This window comes from Mus caroli, unplaced genomic scaffold (assembly GCF_978045245.1).
Source record: "Mus caroli unplaced genomic scaffold, Mus_caroli_1 scaffold_19, whole genome shotgun sequence".
NCBI lineage: Eukaryota > Metazoa > Chordata > Mammalia > Rodentia > Muridae > Mus > Mus caroli.
Window position 1 is genome coordinate 59,532,565 of NW_028227274.1, and position 19,842 is coordinate 59,552,406.

General features: G+C 45.8%; 1 protein-coding gene across 2 annotated transcripts in view; it reads left to right on the plus strand.

The window, feature by feature from the left end:
• Positions 1 to 19,842, plus strand: part of Pde6a (phosphodiesterase 6A) — a 66,193-nt gene that overhangs the window by 16,351 nt on the left and 30,000 nt on the right. For both annotated transcript variants that reach the window (XM_021150535.2, XM_029471997.2), the window contains 6 exons: positions 1,519 to 1,593; positions 8,681 to 8,745; positions 12,991 to 13,057; positions 16,151 to 16,198; positions 16,678 to 16,827; positions 17,315 to 17,458. In XM_021150535.2, the coding sequence (XP_021006194.1) occupies positions 1,519 to 1,593; positions 8,681 to 8,745; positions 12,991 to 13,057; positions 16,151 to 16,198; positions 16,678 to 16,827; positions 17,315 to 17,458 (549 nt within the window). The remainder of the gene's footprint in view (positions 1 to 1,518; positions 1,594 to 8,680; positions 8,746 to 12,990; positions 13,058 to 16,150; positions 16,199 to 16,677; positions 16,828 to 17,314; positions 17,459 to 19,842) is intronic.

Genomic DNA, 19,842 nt, shown 5'->3' on the forward strand with positions numbered 1-19,842 from the left:
ACAACCACTCATAATGAGATCTGATGCCTTCTTCTGGCGTGTCTGAAGACAGCTACAGTGTACTTACATATAATAAATGAATAGAACTTAAAAAAAAAAACCTCAAAATAAAGTAAGCTTAGTAAAGAAAGTTTCCCTGAATCAGGTGGTGCCCAGACAGCAAGCCATCAAGGGCCCTGCTCTACAGCATGGGCTGAGAGCTCGTCTAGGTTGAATGGAATGAAGTGCATAACTTGATTAGTTACAGCTACACATTTGCCTGATTTAGGTGTGATCTGATCAGCTGGCTGGCTGCAATGGTCTAAAATTTAATTTGTCACAAAAATATGTCCTTTAGGTTATGACTCCAGAGCTGGGCTGGAGCCCAGGCCCTTGCATAGGCTAGTCACATGCTTTAGCCCTGGACAGCTCCAGCCCCAGCCTTTGGTTGTTATGCAGGGACATGTATTGCAGCACAGGAGCCCAAGTGCAAGGTCAGGCTGAGGTGCATACCATGCTTATGGCATTAAATAGCTTTTAGGGTCTTTTGAATTTCTTTCACAACACTTTAGTAATTAAAAACGGCATTTGTGGAGTTGACAGTGGGATTATGTTATGTATTTTGAGAGCTCATATTTTTCACTACTGCTGCTGTTTCTTTTTTTTTTTATCTTTTTATTAATCATTCCATTCATTTACATCTCAAATGATATCCCACTTCCCAGTTACCCCTCTGCAATCCCCCCCATCCCACATTCACCCTCTCCCCCTCCCCTTTGCCTCCATAAGGGTGCTCTCCCACCCACCGATACTCTTCTGCTCATTGTTCCAGCATCCCCTTACACTGGGGCATCAAACCTCCACAGGATCAAGGGCCTCCCCTCCCATTGCTGTCAGGCAAGGCCATCCTCTGGTACCTGCTGCTGTTTCTGATTAGCAGAAACAAAACTGCAACCTGATTGTATAGCTGTGGAATCATCATCGTCATCGTCATCATCATCATCATCAAGTCTACTTAAAAAAAAAAACTTCTTTGTGTGTTTGCCGTTTTGTGTATTTACATGTGTGTGTGCACATGCCACCATGCTTAAAGTCAGAGGCCATCTACTTTGGGTGTCAGTCCTCTCCTGCCTGGATACTTACAGGGTCTCTTTACTGTTTGCTATTCCATGAGACAGGCTAGCTGGCTAGAGAGTTTCAGGAATCCTCCTGTCTCCATTACAGACACAGTGCTACTGTGCCCCACTTTACCTGGGATCTAGGATTTGAACTCGGGTCTCACACTTGCAAAGCAATGTACCTACTGAGCCGTTTCCTCAGCACCAAGTTCTACAACCCCAGGGATGCCCCACTCATCACCCATATTTAGGCTGATTTGACAGATTTGTTCATCAATGTTTAACAAATATGTTTATTCCAAGTCTGCTCTTAGGTCTCGGTGATCTTTTCACCTTCAAACTTCAATGGTAGGCAACTCAGATAGGTTGGACGTCTCTTTAAAAACAAACAAACATCTAATTTTTTTTTTTTAATCCCTAGGAATTTTTTGATGTGTGGCCAGTTCTGATGGGCGAGGCTCCAGCTTACTCTGGTCCCAGGACTCCAGACGGAAGGGTAAGTTTCTTTGAGATCTTTTCCATATGCCAGACTTGGCGGACTTGCCCAAGGACTTTAATTTATCATGCATATTTCTCTTCACTATATTAGGCTCTCTCTCCTGTGTTGTGGTAATTCTTTAGTACTTCCCAACCTGTCACTTGCAAGAGCTTAAAATCTTGCTGGAGTCTCAGAGGGACCTAGGGAAGCAGATGAGGCAGGAGTGAACACCCATGTCCTGCAGACAGGGATGAGCCTGCAGACGTCCTGTGGCTGGCTCAAGGATCTTCCCAGCAGGAAGGTAGAACCAGTTTGTAACTAGGAAGAGGCTCAGATCTAATCTAGAATGTTCACATTGGTAGCCAGAGTGCAGTCACAACTGCTTGATACCTTGTTAGCCTCATGCATTTACTTGTTTATTTCTACTTACAGAAAAAAAAAAAAAACTGGACTGGTTTATAATGATAGTTATTTTTTTTCTCGTAGTAGGTTCTAAATTTATTTTGAGAAGACCGAAGGTCAGTTAGATGGGATCCAGCAGCCACAGGATAAGTTGGACTGGAGCTGGGTCACAGTTCTCATCACTCAGAGTTCTTATGTCCTCCTGGCTGGGTGACTCTGCTTGCCTTCCACCCCTTGTAGCACAGTGGCACAGGATGCCATATAACCAGGTTGTACCTGCCAAAGCTGGGGTTGCTCCAAAGAGCGAAAGGAAAAGAAAGTCAGCATTGGCTGAACATTTGGATTAGCACACCACTGTTTGTGCGCCAGGAAGTTCAGTGCAGTGACGCTGACCACACTCCTGTCAGACAGCAATTAGGCGGGGGCTTCCCTGAAACAAGTGGTGTGATGCTCCTTCTAGAGAAAATACAGGAGGAGCCGTGCACAAACCCACAGATATCTTGAAGAAACCTAGCCAAGGCTAGTCAGCCTCATGTTGTTCATGTGTAAATGGAAAACAACAACAATAATAACAAAACCCAAATACCAGGCCAGGTATATAGTGGCTCATTCCTGCAATCCCAGCAATGGGAAGGCTGAGACAGGAGGATGGATTATTGTAAGGTCAAGTCTACCCTGGGCTATATAGATAATTCTGGGCTAACCTGGACTATAATGTAAGACCCGGTCTCAAAACAACCAAAAAAAATGGTAAGGTAAGCATAATGGCTTACCTACAGAAGAGCCTGAGGCAGGGGGATGATAAGTTCAAGTCTGCCTGGGTTACAGAGAAAGTTTAAGGCTATCTGGGCAACATAGTGAAATCCTGTTTTAAAATTATAAAGTAAAATGAGGGCTGGAGATGTAACTGGGTGGTAGAATGTTTACCTCACAGGTATGAAGTTCAGTTCCTAGTACAGGAAAGGAAAGAGGGAGGAAGGAAAGAAAAGAGAGAGAGAGAGAGAGAGAAAACACATGATTGCATCTGTTTATTTGTTTATTTCTGGGGACAAAGTAAATGTGGTTGGTCCCATTTTAACTGAACCAAGTGTATCTCATGTGCTTGACCAGAAGGTATAATCAGAAGTGTTGGTTGAAATAGCCCATTGTAGAGAACATGGATTTGAACAAGTGAGTCATGCGCTGAAGTCATCACCCTCAGCTTGAAAGTCATTCTAGAGAAAAAAAGGAATAGATAATAATTGGGCAAGACCTTCGAGGACTCAGGCAAGTACTGCTGGGAGTCAGAGATACACTGAAGGCTTGGAAACAGAGCCTGTAGAGATCCCAGCAACCTGTGAAATGCTGGATACCTTGGGATGTGTTCATCACCAAGGTATAGAAGAGGAAGCAAGTCTCCAGGGAACAAAATAGGGACAAATCTCATTTCGCAAACACCATTCACTGGCCGTTGTCCTCGAATTCATCACCAAAGCCAAACCTAGGCCTCCGCTCAGCCACAGAGTCACAGGATTGGCTGGGATTGATCATGTAAAGCATGGGTGTTGCTGCTGAGGTGGCTTGGTGGGAAAAGGTGACTGAGCTAAAGCCTGAGGACCAGAGTTTAATTTCCACTACTTAACTGTGAGAGGATAGAATGTGCTTTCATCAAGTTGTCTGCTGCAGGGACTCATTATACACCTCTGTCCTGGAACTCTCCATGCAGACCGGGCTGTGGCCTTGAACTTGTCTCTGCCCCTCAAGTGCAATGGTTAATGGACTGCTACACTCCACTCAAAACTGTTTTTTTTTTTTTTTTTAAACAGAATGTGGGTATAGTGGGAGTACGGGTACACTGAGTCCTGACATTGTGGGCTTGGGACATTTCCAGAAGCCCATGTCTGTCACACTGGGCTAAGCCAGCCTATCCATAGGAAGTCAACAGAAGTGTTGACCTCCCGCTGACACTCAGCAGGCCAGAGCTACAGTATAAAAGTAGGGCTGACTGGTTGTCTGTTGGGCACTGTACCTGAACAAGGTTTTTTGTTTGGTTGGTTTTTTGCGGTGTGTGGTTTGAACCCAGGGCCTCATGCCTCCCAGCAAGTGTTTTATCACTTCCTCGGCCCTTTTTATGTTTTTTTTTTAATTGCTTTTATTTTGAGACAAGTTGCCCAAGCTGGCCTTGACCTTGCCCGTTAGTGGAGGAGGCCCTTGAAGTCAGGGTGTTCTTGCTTCAACCTCCCAAGCCGCTGGAATTACAGACCTGCCCCAGCAGACCCGGCTGTCATTTATTCTTTTTTGTTTTTAAATATGTCTATGAATGAGTTACTTTTATTTTCCCATTGGACAGACAGTTTAAGAGATTAAGACCTGGAAAGGCCAAATCATTTGTGCAGATTTAAAACCAGGGTGCTTCTCTCTCTGGTGACTTCCTTGGCAAACGTGCCTTCCCATGGTTCCTTTTGCCGTCCAATATGACTCACACTTTATTGGCTGAATTCAAATACACTTTTAAAATACAGCTTTTGACTTTAACCACCCCTCCCTCCATCTGAGGTCTGAGGTCCTCTCACAGCCAACTGTATCTCATTTCATTGCCTTTAGAAAGTAAAACGGCATGTGTGTGTTTAAAGTATGAAAAAGTTGCACAGGCTAATTAGTTGGGCTTCATGGAAAATACCAAGACATACCAGTTGTCTTCAGATGGCCATATTTCCAGGCCTTGGTATTTGGCCACCACTGCACTGGTGGCTCTTTCAAGGATCCTGGTGTCACAGTGTCTGCTGTTCAGCAGAAGGTAACAAAGGTGCCCTTGATGGCTCTGGCTTGGTTTTCCAGAGTCTGTGAATGTCATTTATGAATGTGGCCTTGAAGGCCACACAACAGCTGCAGTGTGTGTAGAAAAGGCCCTATTTGCCAAAGCACACTGATTCAAGTTTGCTGCTTTTTTTTCTGAAAGTAAATTGATTTTCCCCATAGGCTTCAGGAGAAGAAGAAGGAAAAAAAAAAAAAAAGCCCAACACACCAACCAAACCCATTAGACACCATAGGAACTTTTCTGAAGAGTCCCCTGGCAGCTGCACTTGGCACCACATGGTCAGCGAAGCTGGCAACAGCACTGGCCACGTGCTCACCTGTAGACTTCACAGCCCATATTGCTCCGCTGAGGAGTTGGAGCACCTTTTCTTCTCTTGTCTGTTGTTGTTGTTGTTGTTGTTGTTGTTGTTAAAAGACAAGGCCTTACTCTGTAGCCCAGACTATCTTAGAACCTACCATATAGCCCAGGCTGGCTTCAAACTTGTAGTGACCCTCCTGTGTTTCCTGACTGCTAGCATTACAGATGTGACCACTATAGTTAGGTGACCCTGAGTCTCTTTACATAGCTCAGGTGAGTCTGAAACACAGTCCTCCTGCCTCAGCCTCTGAAAATGCTAGATTTTCAGGCAGGAGCCACTCTGCCCAGGTGTTTTACAGTATTTTAACTTACAATGGGTTTATGGGGAGGTAACTCAAAGTACGAGGAGCAGATGTGAGAGGTATTTGTTTAATCACTTTCCCAGTGACCGACGTGATCAGGTCGGGGCGTGCTCAAAGTTCTTCCGTGCTGTGGAGAATAGTTCCTTTCAGGCTGTGCCTTGCCCTGAGTGATTCCTTGTTATAAGCAGTTGGCTCTGTTTTAAGTGCAAATGCTGGTGAAGAATGCTTTGGCATGACATTTGTGCAAGTAAACAGCCACCATCTGCCCAGCACCAACCATGAGGCGAACTGATAGCTCATTTATGCAAAGAGAGGATGACCTCCTCTGAATGTGTCAACTTAAATAAGAAACATATGGATATATGCATCAAAACTGCATCAGAGTCCAGACCTCACATGTCTTTGATCCCAATACTCTGAGAGCAGGGGTGGAGGTGGAGGCTGAGGCAGAGGCAGAGGCAAGGGGCAAGGGGCAAGGGGCAAGGGGCAAGGGGCAAGGGGCAAGGGGCAAGGGGCAAGGGGCAAGGGGCAAGGGGCAGAGGCGAGAGGCAAGAGGCAAAGGGCCAGCCCAGCCTACATAGTGCGTTCCAAGTTAGCCAAACTATATAATGAGACCCTGTCTCAAAAGACCAAAAGAAAAAAAAAAAACTATATAAAGTAAATAGGCTAGAGTCCACTGAACCCATGAAACCAATGAATGAATGAATGATGCAACTCTGTACTTGGATCATATAAAATAAGGGGCACCAAAGCTGAGCACCACAGCATTCTCCAGCCTTTCATCAGAGAATCCTGTGCATGAGTCACGGGGTCAATGGGTTCTGAGCTCTCAACTCTTCTATAATGTGTATGTTTTACACACACACACACACACACACACACACACACACACACACAGACACACACACACACACAGAGAGAGAGAGAGAGAGAGAGAGAGAGAGATGCACACCATTGTGTGCAGTGTAATAAATAACCTGAGAGTTGATATTTGTATCTAAGATTGGATTGAAAACAAAACAAAACAAAAAAACCCTGGAACTTCCAAAAGCCACAAACACCCAGTGAAGTCAGTAGTAGTTGGTGAATTTAATGAAATTGATATAGTCGTGAATTTGTTATTTTTCAATAAATTCCTGACATTGTAGAAGGACATAGGCATGTCAATTTATATTTTTGACATAACTGGAGTTGTCGCAAGTCTTTTAAAAGTAATGTGACAGGCATCCTTGAGAACATGACTAGAGGGTGGATACATTGCCATATGTGGAAATGCAAGGTCACTGAGCTTGGCGACCTGAGTTTGATCCCTGGGTTTCACAATATGGGAAGAAAGGGTTAAATCCTACAAGTTGTCCTCTGATCTTTCCACCTTCATTGTGATGTGTGCACATGAAGGTCCACACATATATACCTACCTGCTTATATACACTCCAAATAAATTACATACACATATATGTATATAATATAACTGTTGTGGGAAAATTTTAAAAAAGAGAACCTGCCAACTCTCTGTGCTCCTGCTTCTCTCATCCTACCAATGCCCCTGCCACTGGTAACTCTCTTAAGCTATCTCTCCCATCCACCCACCCACCCCACCCCCGCCCCCCATCGTCTGGCTGAGCCACAACACTATGCCCCCGTGGGATCCCTGGTTCTGCCCCACATTCCAGTAACCAAATTGAACTGCCAATCTTGTGGTTAAATAACACAATATCCAGTAACCTGGTAAAATCAAAACTCTTAATGTAGATTTATGTATCAATAAGAATCACAATTTACAAGATGCCAATACAATAATTTCTGAACCAATTGATAAATGATAAAAGCTTTATCCCAATTATTCTAACCTTATGATAGCATAGCTACCTGTGGCTGGTAAAAGCCACACTGGTTCACATCTGCCTCCATGGTTCTTGCCCCCCACCCTCTTCCTCCTTGTCTTTCACAGACCTCCTCTGCACTAATGTAATTGGACAGGGAAAACCCTTCGACATATAACCAACGGGCTAGAGAGATGGCTCAATGGTTACTTCCTATGCAACCATGATGGGGAGGGTAGGCAGAGTGATAAGAAACTCCTTTGGGCTTGCTGGTGGGGCTACCCTTCCTCAAAGGCATACAAGATGAAGAGTGGTAGAGAAGGACACCGAGCATCCTCTGCTGGCCTTCTCACATCCACAGAGGTTCATACACCTGCCAGCACAAACATGTGCATACAATGCCCTCTAGTCCAAACAAACAAATTATCCAGACTCCTGTATTTTAGTCAATCATGTCATTTTAAAATTTATTTATTTATTTATTGAATGTATATGAGTATACTGTAGCTGTCTTCAGACACACACCAGAAAAGTGTATTGGATCCCATTACAGATGGTGGTAAGTCACCATGTGGCTGGTGGGAATTGAACTCAGGACCTCTGTAAGAGCAATCCGTGCTTTTATCTGCTGAGCCATCTCTCCAGCACAATCACGTCTTATTGTTTTTTTTGTTTTGTTTGTTTTTTTGTTTTCTTCCAAATAAAAAGAAGTCTAACAGCTGAGGGAGAGGGCCAAGTTTGGAGTGGATACTTCTTAATAAATGCAAGTCAATGCCTGTTTCAGGTAAATGCGACTGTTTCAGTAACAACAGTAGCTGTGTCCTGGGCAATAGAGATAGAGATAGAGACAGAGAGAGACTTCAGTTCCATTTTAAGCATCTTCCCTGAGACATATAGATAGCTACAGGGTGTTTGAGTTAGCTAGGACCCAGGCTCTGGTGCTGGCTGGCTCATTGTCTCACTACACTGTAGTCCTTCCCTCACCTGCATCCCAGTTCTTGTCTGTGAGATGGTTGCTAAGCTGCCCATCATAATTAAGCATACAGAGGACCTGATAAGGTAATGGAATTTTCCATGAAGAGAAAGAGAGGTGGAGCCAACTGGCAGCTGGTTCTACGAAGGTCTATGACTTTCTGTGACCCTCTATGAGAGTTGCTAGAAACAGTGAGCACTGGAAGGCAGCAGAGCTGTCCTTAGAAGGAGCTAGGAGCAAACTTGGTATCCCTGAAAAAAAAACATACAAAACAAAAACGGGGCAGATGATAGTGAAGGGCAAGGAATGAGCGTGTCTTAGGCAAACGGGTAAACTTCCTGTGTTCTTTTTCTTGTTTAAAAAAAAAGGAAAGAAGAAATAGACTAGTTCCACACGGTGCACTTCTGGTGAAGCTCTGCCCTCACGGTGTGTAATTTTCCTCTTTTGCCAGGAAATTAACTTCTACAAGGTCATTGACTACATCCTGCACGGCAAAGAAGACATCAAAGTCATCCCGTAAGTTTCATCTCCAGACAAGAAAAAAACTTCAGGCTTGCCTCCAACACAGTCTTATTTCCAACACCTTCAGTCCGTGGCTCCTCAACTGAGCTCTGGTCAAACTCCAAACTGTCATGCTCTTGGTTGGAGGCAGAGAGAGAGAGCAGTCGGAGCCGTGAGACTTGCAAGGTGGCAGAACCAGGTCCCCAGAGGGGAAGAGCTTGATTAAAGACACCGAGGCTGGGTTATGTATCAGGTGGGGTCTCAGCCCCACACCCCCACTGCCGGTGTTTGAGGCTTCTCCACCACTCTATGGAGCAAGAAGCTGGGAAAGAAAGAGACTCGCCTCAAGGAACACAGTCTTGAACCGGGCAGGGAAGGATGCTGGGGGTGCCTGGAGAGGCCTATTTTAGGGGCAGAGAAATCACCACCTCCTTTGGGATGGGCCTGAGCTACTTTGGTCAGTAGAACATTCCAGATGTCTTCTTTAGGGTCTCCTTATCTCTCAGAATCCCTCCCTGTTCCTAGAGCTACACCCAGAACTCCACCCCGAGACAGGCTCACTTTCTCAGTTTAATTGCAGGCTCCTTAAACTGCAATTAGGCTCCCTGAGAGGGCCACACCCATATCGGCTAGCCGCCTGCTCTCTGCAAAGCCAGAGAGCTGAAGGGATTTACCTGTGCCGCCCTAATCCCCAAACAGTAATGATAACCGGAAATGCTGACTCAGTCTTGGTCCCCTGGTTGGGGGGAAGGGGGGGGGTTAAACCCTAAATACTCTTTTGCTCTCTATTCCTGTGCATTCCTGCTGGTGTAAAGACCTGCGGCTGGCCGATGAGGTGGCTCTGTGGTAAACAGCAGTGACTGCTCTTCCAGAGGACCGGGATTCAATTTCTAGCACCCACATGGCACATCTCTAACGCCATGGCTTTAAAGCACACCAGACAGACAGACAGACAGACACACACATGCAGACAAAACACCCACACATATAAAATAAAGTAATTAACAGTTTTTTGACCCTCCCCTCTCCTCTCTCCCCCCCCCCCCTTTCCCTTTCCCCTCTTCCTCTCTTTAAGTAAAGTCTCACTGTCCTGGGCTGGCCTCTTGCCTGAGTGCTAGGCTTAAACCTGCATCTGTATATCTGTATCCAGCATCACACCTGGATCTGAGTTTTTCTGAGCACAATCTCTTTTCTTCTTTAATTTTTCAATGGACATTCTTCCAACATGCCACTCTCTAAACATCTTTTCTTTTTCCTTTTAAATTCTCTTTTTCTTTTTTTCTTCTCCTTCCCCTCTCAAAACAAAACAAAACAAACAAACAAAAAAATCCAGGGTCGCATGTAGCCTAGGCTGGCCTGGAGCTGGCCTTCAACGCCTCATCCTCCTGCCTGTACCTTGAAGGTGCTGTATTACAGGCGTGAGTCACCCCTCCTAGCTTCTAACCCTTTCCCTAGCTTCACATTCATTAAAACTCATTGTCTGTCTTCTACATTATCACATGTCACAACTTTCCTCAGGTTTTTTGCATATGTGTAAGCATACGTGTATATACATGTTCACACGTATGTGAATGCTTCTCGGTCTCTCATTTGAACCCAGAGTTTGCCAGCTTGCTCTGGGGATCCAGTCTCCACCGACCACTGCAGCCACTAGCCAGTACTTTCACCCACAGAGCTATCTCCCTAGCTGCTCCCCCAGTGTTTCATTAATGCAGCATATCTCACCAGATTTAAATAGCAATCACCTGCTCCTTCCACCAAACCCTTCCCCAGGTCACCTGTTTAGGCTTGCTGACAGCCTTCTGTTTCTAATATCAACTTTTGAATCAGTCAAGATAGGCTGGGCTACACTGTAGTACCTACAAACAACCTAGAGACTTATGGTGCAGTCCCAGCATTCATCCACAGACGACTGGGAGTGGTTAGGACCCTCTTACAAGGATTATCATCAGGCAGGTCCCAAAGCTGATAAAACAACCACCATTTGGATTCTTGCAAGATTTACTAATATTGTTACAGGGAAGAGAAATCAACCAGATATTCTAGTTAGATGACAAAGATTGCCTGGCAGGATAAGAAGAGACATGGTCTCTGTGGACACCTGTACATGTGTCATACACTTAAACAGACACACACACACACACACACACACACACAAACCTCAAAAGTTAAGTCTTCAAAAAATAACATATTCAGCCAGGCAGTGGTGCCACACACATTTAATCCCAGCACTTGGGAGGCAGAGGCAGATGGATGCATCTCTGTGAGTTTAAAACCAACCTGATCTACAGAGCTAGTTTTAGGACAGCCAAGGCTACATATAGAAGCCCTGTCTCAAATCCTACCACTACCCCAAGCCCCAAATCAATAAAAAGCATATTCAGCTTCTCCCATATTCTACTGAGCACACAGGTCAGTGGTGGAAACCGCTGAGCAGACCTAGGACACGTGTTTATTATAAAGTGTAAAAAAAGAAGTCATGGTGCAAAATGAGATATTTATGACATAGGTGACTACATCACATCAAGTCTACAGAGAAATCTAAACCAATGAAAGAGGGACATTACAGGGAAGTAAGAGAAAGGCATGAGTAGGAAGTCCGTGATGGCAACCATACAACAAACACACTGAGATATTGAAGGCCACGGTGATGCTCTGCTTGGACCCTACAGAAGAGCTGTAACTTAGGATCTGAACTAAATATTGGCAGGGGCCCAAAACAAAGGAAACAGTAGGATACCACGGCTGGGGTATACATTGGTTCCTTCTTTAGAAATTAGAAAGATACACATCTTCCCACTCAGTATTTCCAAGACAGACACTACAATCTTCAGAGCTGAGTTAGCAGTGCTGTCTCACAGGATTCCCCAACTGGGAAAGGAGTCAGAAGGTGGCCAGCAACGTGTGAATGAATGAATTGTGCTATTGTGGTGAAAAGAAAATTGCATACATGAAAAAGAAGCCAAACAAAATAATGAGCATTGAATAATTCCTTCTAAAGGAAGTTGAAAAACAGGCTGATCAGGTTGGCGAGGACGGAGGAGCAGGGCATAGAAAGGTGAAGAAAAGCAACATGATTACACCAGAATGATGGTTCTCCCTGCTTAGGGAAGAGGGAGTGATTGACAGGGGCTGGGGCTTCCAAAGTGCTGACACCTTTGTTCTTGATTGGTGTGAGATTTCTGAAATGTTCGCTTTCCAGTGTGTGCGTGTGCATGTGCATGTGCGTGTACCTGTGTGTGTACACATGACTGCATGTGCACATTCCGAGGCCAGATGACCTTCTCTATCACTCTGTGTTTGAACATAGAGCTAGGTTGGAAGCTAGTAAGCCCCAGTCACCCTCCGGTCCCTATGCCCCACCCTTCAGTGCTATGGTAATAGGTGTGTGCAGCCACACCAAATCCTTTCACACAGATTCTGGGGATCTGAACTCAAGTCCTCACGATTATACTACCAGCACTCTTATCCTTTGAGCTGACTTTCCAGCCCAGCGTTCACTTGATACTGACTGATGATAGCTGGTTTTTGTTTTACTGTTTGGTTTTTTGACACAAGGTTTCTCTGAGTAACAGAGCTTTGGCTGTCCTGGAACTGGCTTTGTAAACCAGGCTGGCCTTGAACTCACAGAGCTACACCTGCCTCTGCCTCCTGAGTGCTGGGATTAAAGGTGTTTGTGTGTCACCATGCCTGGCTAACAATGATGACTGTGCATTTTTCTATGTGTATATTTTTTTCCCTTAAAATAACCAAGCAAAAAGTAATAAAGGCACGTGTCTCCTCCTCAAGGAAGGGGGCACGTGAGAAACACATTGCTGGGTGGTTTAGTACCAATACACAGTAAGGAGGCTGTGACAGTACTGAGTGACAGATCTATGGGACAACTGACATATATATGCACACTGTTGACTGAAGCACTGTTCTACAGCACATAACTGTAAGTCCAGGGTCTATAGTGCTGCTTCTGCTAGAAGTAAACATTACAGTATTAGCTTTGTGCTCAGCCCATGTCGGGAGCTTACCACCTCTGCACTTCACGAGGGAGGAGGATATGGCATCTGGTTTGCGGTCAGTAGTTATCAGTGTCTGGAGTGTTCAATGTCATGGACAGTCTCCATTTCGGGATATACAGTAACGCCTGGCCAGCCTTTAGGGCTGAAGCAGCTGCAGTGAATGGGAGCAGGGACAGGGCCAGCTGGAAGTGAGGAGGCACAGTCCCTAACTTGAAAGTTGCTATTTATTTGTCTTTGGTCTTTGCAGGAACCCACCCGCTGACCACTGGGCTCTAGTGAGCGGTCTCCCCACTTATGTGGCTCAAAATGGTCTGGTAAGTGATACATCTTGGGAGGGGGGGTGTTGAATCTGGGGGACAGAAGGGTTTCAATGGCAAGAATGAGGAAAATGTGGTTAGTGTGAATCTTTCAAGCCAGAGGCTCTTGTTTTTCTAGTTTACTCAACACCTGACCCACAGAAGAGAGTAGATCATTGACATGTCTGGAAATAGCAACTATAGAGAAATAGTTCTTACATGGAAAGGCACATAGTGTCCCTGGCGATAGAAACTTGTGCAAATATGTCAGGGGCAGTGTCTTGACTAGTTGATCTCCCAGGCTCCCCAGGTACTAAGAAATAAGCTCTTACACCACACTTGATTGTCATTCCCAGCCTCCCCCTTCTATCCTCACACACGGCAGAGCTATGTGCTATCTCCTGCCATGCCTGTTACTCAGACTTTTTGTTGTTATGACAAAACACATGACTGGGGACCTCATTTCAAAGCCACACTCCCAGTGACCTATTTCTTCTACCTAGGCCTCAAAATTGCCCCACCCAGCTGAGGACCAAGCTGTCAACCCAAAAGCCTGTATGGGATTTCCCCCCTCATATCTAGACCAAAACCATGTCCCACTCACTCAGTGTCATAGAGTAGAGTGATGTGTGCTGTCCCCTGTGTTCCAGGACAGGGTCGTGCCTGCTAGTTACATATCAATCACCCCTATGCGCTGCTTTGGCCTGTGACAAAGCATCATGGTAAATCAGTGGCCAGGAAGCCATAAGGAGACAGGGAAATGAGGCGTGGCTTCCAATATTCCCTCAATGGCATGCTCCAATAACTGGAAGAGTACTTGCTAGGTTCACTTACCTCTTAAAAGTTTCTACTTCCCTTCAGGGTCTCATTGGTGAGCAAGAGTCTCATTTTACCCATGAGACTTTGGGGACCCTCCATATCCAAACTCTATGACATGTAGAGCTGAGTGCAGAAGTTGGAAGGAACATGATGTCTGTGCTTAGTGTTGCTGAATTATTAGGTCTGAAACAAGAGGACAGATTTCAAGGTGGGTCAAGAGGGAAGAAGAAGCCAGATCTAGTGGGCCTTGGATGCTATGTGGAAGGTTGAGACTTTAATCCACAGGTCACTGGAGGCAGACTGAGAAGGGGACAGTTCACGTAAGAGGTGATAAGCATCTCAAAGAATTAGGCAGGGGATGGATGTCACTCAAGTGGTAGAGTGCTTGCCAATACTCATGAAGTTCTGTACTTCATTAATCTGGGTGTAGTGGTCCATTTCTAACATCCTAGGATCCAAGAAGTGGGGGCAAGAGGATGAGAAGTTCAAGGTCACCCTTGGCTACATAGTGAGTTGGAGTCCAGCCTGAGCTAAATGAGGCTCTCAGACAAACAAGCAAATAAACCCCAAACTCAATGAAGGCCGATTGACACAGTCACTAGGTTCTGACAATGATTCAGGCCCTAGATATACGTGTTCATTTAATACAACTTCAGAAGAAATGAGATGCACATAAGGAGATGCAGAGTCAGATCTCATACTGAGAAGGCAAAGCCGGTAGGACTTGGTGGTTAAGCCAGAGGGCAGAGGAGAAACAGGTCAGAGCTGATCTCAAGTTCCTGGACCAGTTGAACATCACAGATGTTGAGCTGGGATACCCAATGATAAGTCACCTATACTCAAGAAGAAGTAGAGACAGTTCTCAGGGGCATGTCCAGCAGAGGAATGAAGAGACAGTTCCCATACCCTGGAGTGCAGAGATAGAGATGGGGAGTCTCAGGGTCAGGCAGCACTGGAGACCACAGGGGCAGACTAAAACTCCAAGGGACAGCATGTCTCGTGCGATACTGGGAGATGCCAGGGATTCTAGAGCTGGTGGAGGAAGAGGATTCTGTGATGGACAAACAGGAGAGGTCAAAACTGGAGACCCAGGAGAGGCAGTGCCATGGTAACCAAAGGAGCAATGTGAGAGGCCGCATGTATGTAGCACAGTGATGTAGCGAGGAAGAAGCAAGAGTCCTACCACAACATGAGGCCCTTGGCAGACCCAATACAAACAGATTTGGTAGCGAAGTGGAGGCAAAGTCACAAGAAGGCAACTGAGGAATGGTGGTCAGTGAGCAGGTAGAGAATGTATGATAAAGGAGGAGAATGTTTGCCTGGATGGTTGTTATGGTGACTATGTCAGCTGGAAGAAGATCAGCAAGGCTGTGGGAGAGAGTGGAGCATGTCCCCCTGAATTGGGAGCAACAATGAGGAAGGAGCAAGGGCATTTGATGGACAGTGCTTAGAAAGGACACACCCAGTTCCGTGAGCCCCCCCCCCCCCCAGACCAGGTAGCCTGTCTCTGCAGCCAATGTGCAAGCATGGCCCATGTGGGAACTTTTTGAGAACTGAAAGAAGAAAGTCCTTCACAGATGGATTTCAGGACTCAACCAGATGTCGTTGTGCAGAGTGCACACTACACAACCACACTGCCAGTGTTCCAGAGGGGGATCATAATGACCTTGTCTTCAAGAGAGAAATCTAGCAATATAGAAGCAGAGTTGAGACACTTTTTTTGTTTCTTAATCTACTTTTACAGCCCAAGGAAAGAATTCCTTCCTACCAAATAAACAGCATTCTAATGCAATTGAACCAGAGATGTTTAAATGACATCTTGTAATGATAGCCCCTAGGAGGCAGAAGCAGATTGGCTCTAAATTCCAAACCTGCATGCATGGGCACACACACACACACACACACACACACACACATTTGTATTTACATAACATGCACACACAGGTGTGGCATGCATGCATGAGTACACACTCACATGTATGTGCACATCCTTATGCATGTACCTGGATATCCAAATACTTAGCATAAGAGCCACAGAATGGGATACTATGCAGTTATTAATAATGACAGCTGTACCCTTAGCTTTTCCAAACCTAGAAATGTTTAGGATGTAACAAATAGAAATGAAATCTACCAGGTGACCTTTCCTTGCTGGTAACTTCAGTTAATAACCCTGAGCCATTTTGAATCTGTCCACCTGATTCGGACAGTGCACTGCCTTGGTCAAGGACTTGGGTTCTGAGTAGGGAGCTCAGCTTGGACCAATTGCCTTGTTCCCCTCCTGCCTTACAGATCTGCAATATAATGAATGCGCCTGCAGAGGACTTTTTTGAATTCCAGGTAAGCCATTTTTTATTTGATCTCTTAGCCATAGGACTTTCTTCTTCCTCTCTCCTAAAAGAGCATCAGAATATACTAGGATCTCCCTGTCTTCTTGGGAAGCAGTCTGAATGGTGGAAATTTGGACGAAGTTACATAATAAATGGAAGGGGGAGACAATGGTAACTGGGTAAATTCCAAGGACACTTTCAACTCCAAAACGCTTGCAACCCTTACTTTCTGACCCCAGGAACATTGTTTCGGCTACTCCGTACCTGAGATGTTTCTGATCCTGCCCGGCACATGCCAGCTCTGACATCTTGGGGATGGGAACCTTAGCTCGTGGGCTTGGAAGTTGGCAGCTAAACCCACACAAGAGTCAAGTTCTGGCTTCTTAGAGCTGAGCCAGGCCATTAGAGTCTAGCCATAGCCCCAATCCTGTCCCTGCAATCTGCACCACGTGGAATTGGTAGAGCCGCAGCCCTGCCATTCTCTTACAGAAAGAGCCTCTGGATGAGTCTGGGTGGATGATAAAAAATGTACTCTCCATGCCCATCGTCAACAAGAAGGAAGAGATCGTCGGCGTGGCCACATTTTACAACCGCAAAGACGGGAAGCCCTTCGACGATATGGATGAGACCCTCATGGAGGTGTGGGATGCTGGGTGGTCCTTGGCTGGTGGGGCTCGGTGACCACCAGTTTCAGAGTTGCCCTTCAGAGCTGCGTGGTGTGTCCCAGTGTGTAGCTGCCTGACCATGGGGGCGGGGTGGGGGATGGGAGGCCATAACCCTGAGGAGCCATGAGAGCCACTTTCTCCATGCTCCTTCCTCACTGCCCCTCACTTCCACACTTGACTATTGGGAGCAGTTTGAAGATCACTTGAGAACTGATGAAAAAGCACAGAGCTCCTACATTCATCCATTCTCTTTGCGCCACACTTTTCTATTTGTGACACTATTACTTATAAATCTTCATTTAAAATACATTTACACCCATTATTTTTATCACAGCCTACCTGCCCCGCACAGCTTTGCAAACCCACTTTATAGCTGAGAAAATTGAGGTCTCAGCAGTCTTGTCCTCAGCTAGCATCAGGATGCAGGCTCCCGCCTCCTCTCACTCTTTCTTTCTCTGCAGTCTTTGACTCAGTTTCTGGGCTGGTCAGTCTTAAACCCTGACACCTACGAGTCCATGAACAAGCTTGAGAACAGGAAGGATATTTTCCAGGACATCGTGAAATATCACGTGAAGTGTGATAACGAAGAAATCCAGAAGATCTTGGTGCGTGGTCGTCTTGTTGCTTGCTTTCATTGTGGTAGAGAATGTCAGGGAGATGTGCCAGCCAGCGGCCATGTAGGAAACCCAGGAGGCAGAGCCTGGGATGAGTGGGTTCAGCCTTGTTCTCTCCCATGTAGTACAGAGGTCCAACAGGGTGAACAGATAGATAGGTGAGCACCAGAGACTAGCCAATAATGGCTGCCTGAGGAACAGCATCTCTTGCAGGGTCACCTCTGACTTGGAGGCCTGACAGCACCATAGACTCCACTGTCCTCTGGGCTCAAGACTGGCTTGGCACTAGAGACAGAGGCAACTAGTCTCAGCCCTTAGTCTGGCAGGAGGCTTTATCCGGCAGCTCTGTGGATCAGGAGCCATTTCTCAGAGTCTCTCTTCTATACAGTCGCTATAGGACCCACCCACGGAGTGAGCAAAGCAGTGGGTTCAGAGAGCGTATGAAGCTTTCCCATAATTACACTGCTTCGTAATTCAGGGCTGGAGGTGCGGCTCAGTGGCAGGGTGTGTGCTGAGCATGCATGGAACCCTGGGTTTGATACTGAGTAACTGCACACTCTAAAGCACGACAGAGCATCTGGCCGATGGAGGGTTGGGAGTTCAAAGCTATCTTTGGTTGCATAGTGAATTTGAAGCAAGCTCGAGATGCATAAAATCCTGCCTCAAAACAAAATATGATTTACACAGCACCCACGAATATGTTTGAGGTTTTGTATGCATTGGCCTGGTTAGGGGTACAGGGAAGCACTTCTCACCTAGTGCAGAGATGAAAACAAATTGAAGCCTCCCCCCCACTCCCAAGAGGGAGGGGACTTAGCCTCGAATCAGCTACTCTGAGAAGAGTTCTCAGTTCACATTTGTTAGGAAAACGAACTACTTCTCTGATCTTTCTTAATGGGTGCCTGGGGAGATGGTAGGCACCCCATCAGGAAAGTTGTCCAAATAGAAGCTGGGTACTCGTGTATCGGGGTGTAATTGTGAATGGGAAGCCAGATATGTGAGGACTGATGGATTATTGTTCCTGGGAGATTGGTGTTAAATTAACCAAGATCCAAAAACCAAACTGAGTTAGCCAAATGGCTTGGGATAGGATACCCAGCTGAGATCCCAAGACCTCACACGTTGAAACACCCCAGGCCGATGTTCTCAGAGGTCTCTCATTTCCTTCTCTCTTTTGTTTTTGGAGGTGTAACTAGTCCAGGCTGGCCAGTCTTCCTACCTCTGGCTTCCAGCCCTGGGGTTCCATGTGTGCTCTACTATGCCCAGCCTCAGATAAGGACTCACATAGCCCAGGCCATGCCCTTGAACTACTGATCCTCTTGCCTCTACCTGAGGTTGCATGTGTACACAACTATGCCCAGGTTATGCAGTAACCTGGGGCATGCTGGGTAAGCTCTCCACTACTGACCTATGTCCCCAGCAAAAGGCCAGTTCTTAATCTTAGAAGATGCCAGAGAAGTTTTGATTATTTCTTATCCATTAATAGTCAATTCATAGGAAAAAATATGAAGTTTAGATGAAATGCCGTGTGGTTTGACTCAGGCCATAATCCCAGTCAAATGATGCATATGTGGACCAAAAGGATATGCAGACTCTATGAACCAGTTGGAAGTTAACAGATTCCACTCTGGATCAAGAAATCACAAACAATTAACTGGGTTGCTTCATCTGGCACAAAGGAAAAAAAAATAGTTTCAGAGAGGGAAGATACTCACCTCAGGTCACACAGCAAAGTAAAGCAAATCAAATGAAATGGCCACACCTTCATTATTCTCGGTCACTAGGAACAATAAAAACATAAATGGCAATATTGCTAGTACTGCACTGTGACAATAATTTCAGTACTTTATTTTAGTTTTGTTATTATTGTACTTTCGTTTGTTCAGAGACGGTTTTATTATATAGCCTGGGCTGAACTGAATTTCGCTATATAGCTTACACTAGCCTCAAGTCTAACATCTTGCTATAAATTCTGAGTGCTGGGATTACAGATGTGTTCCTCCATGTCTGGCTAGTTCACATATTCTGTTTAAAAACAAGAACCAGGCATGGTGGAGCATACCTACAGTCTCAACACTGGGGAAGCAGGGGTTGGAGGATGGATTGTGCAGCTCAGCAAATCTGAGCCAGCCTGGACTGCACAGTGAGACCCTGTCTCCAAAAACAAAATCCTGGGGGTGTAGCGCAATGCCAAAGTGCTTGCCTGGTCCGGGCAAGGCTTGGTTTCCATCTCCAACGCACACACACACACACACACACACACACACCCCACACACACACACACCACACACACACACACACACCACACACACACACACATACACACACACCACACACACACACACACCACACACACACACATACACCCCCCCAAC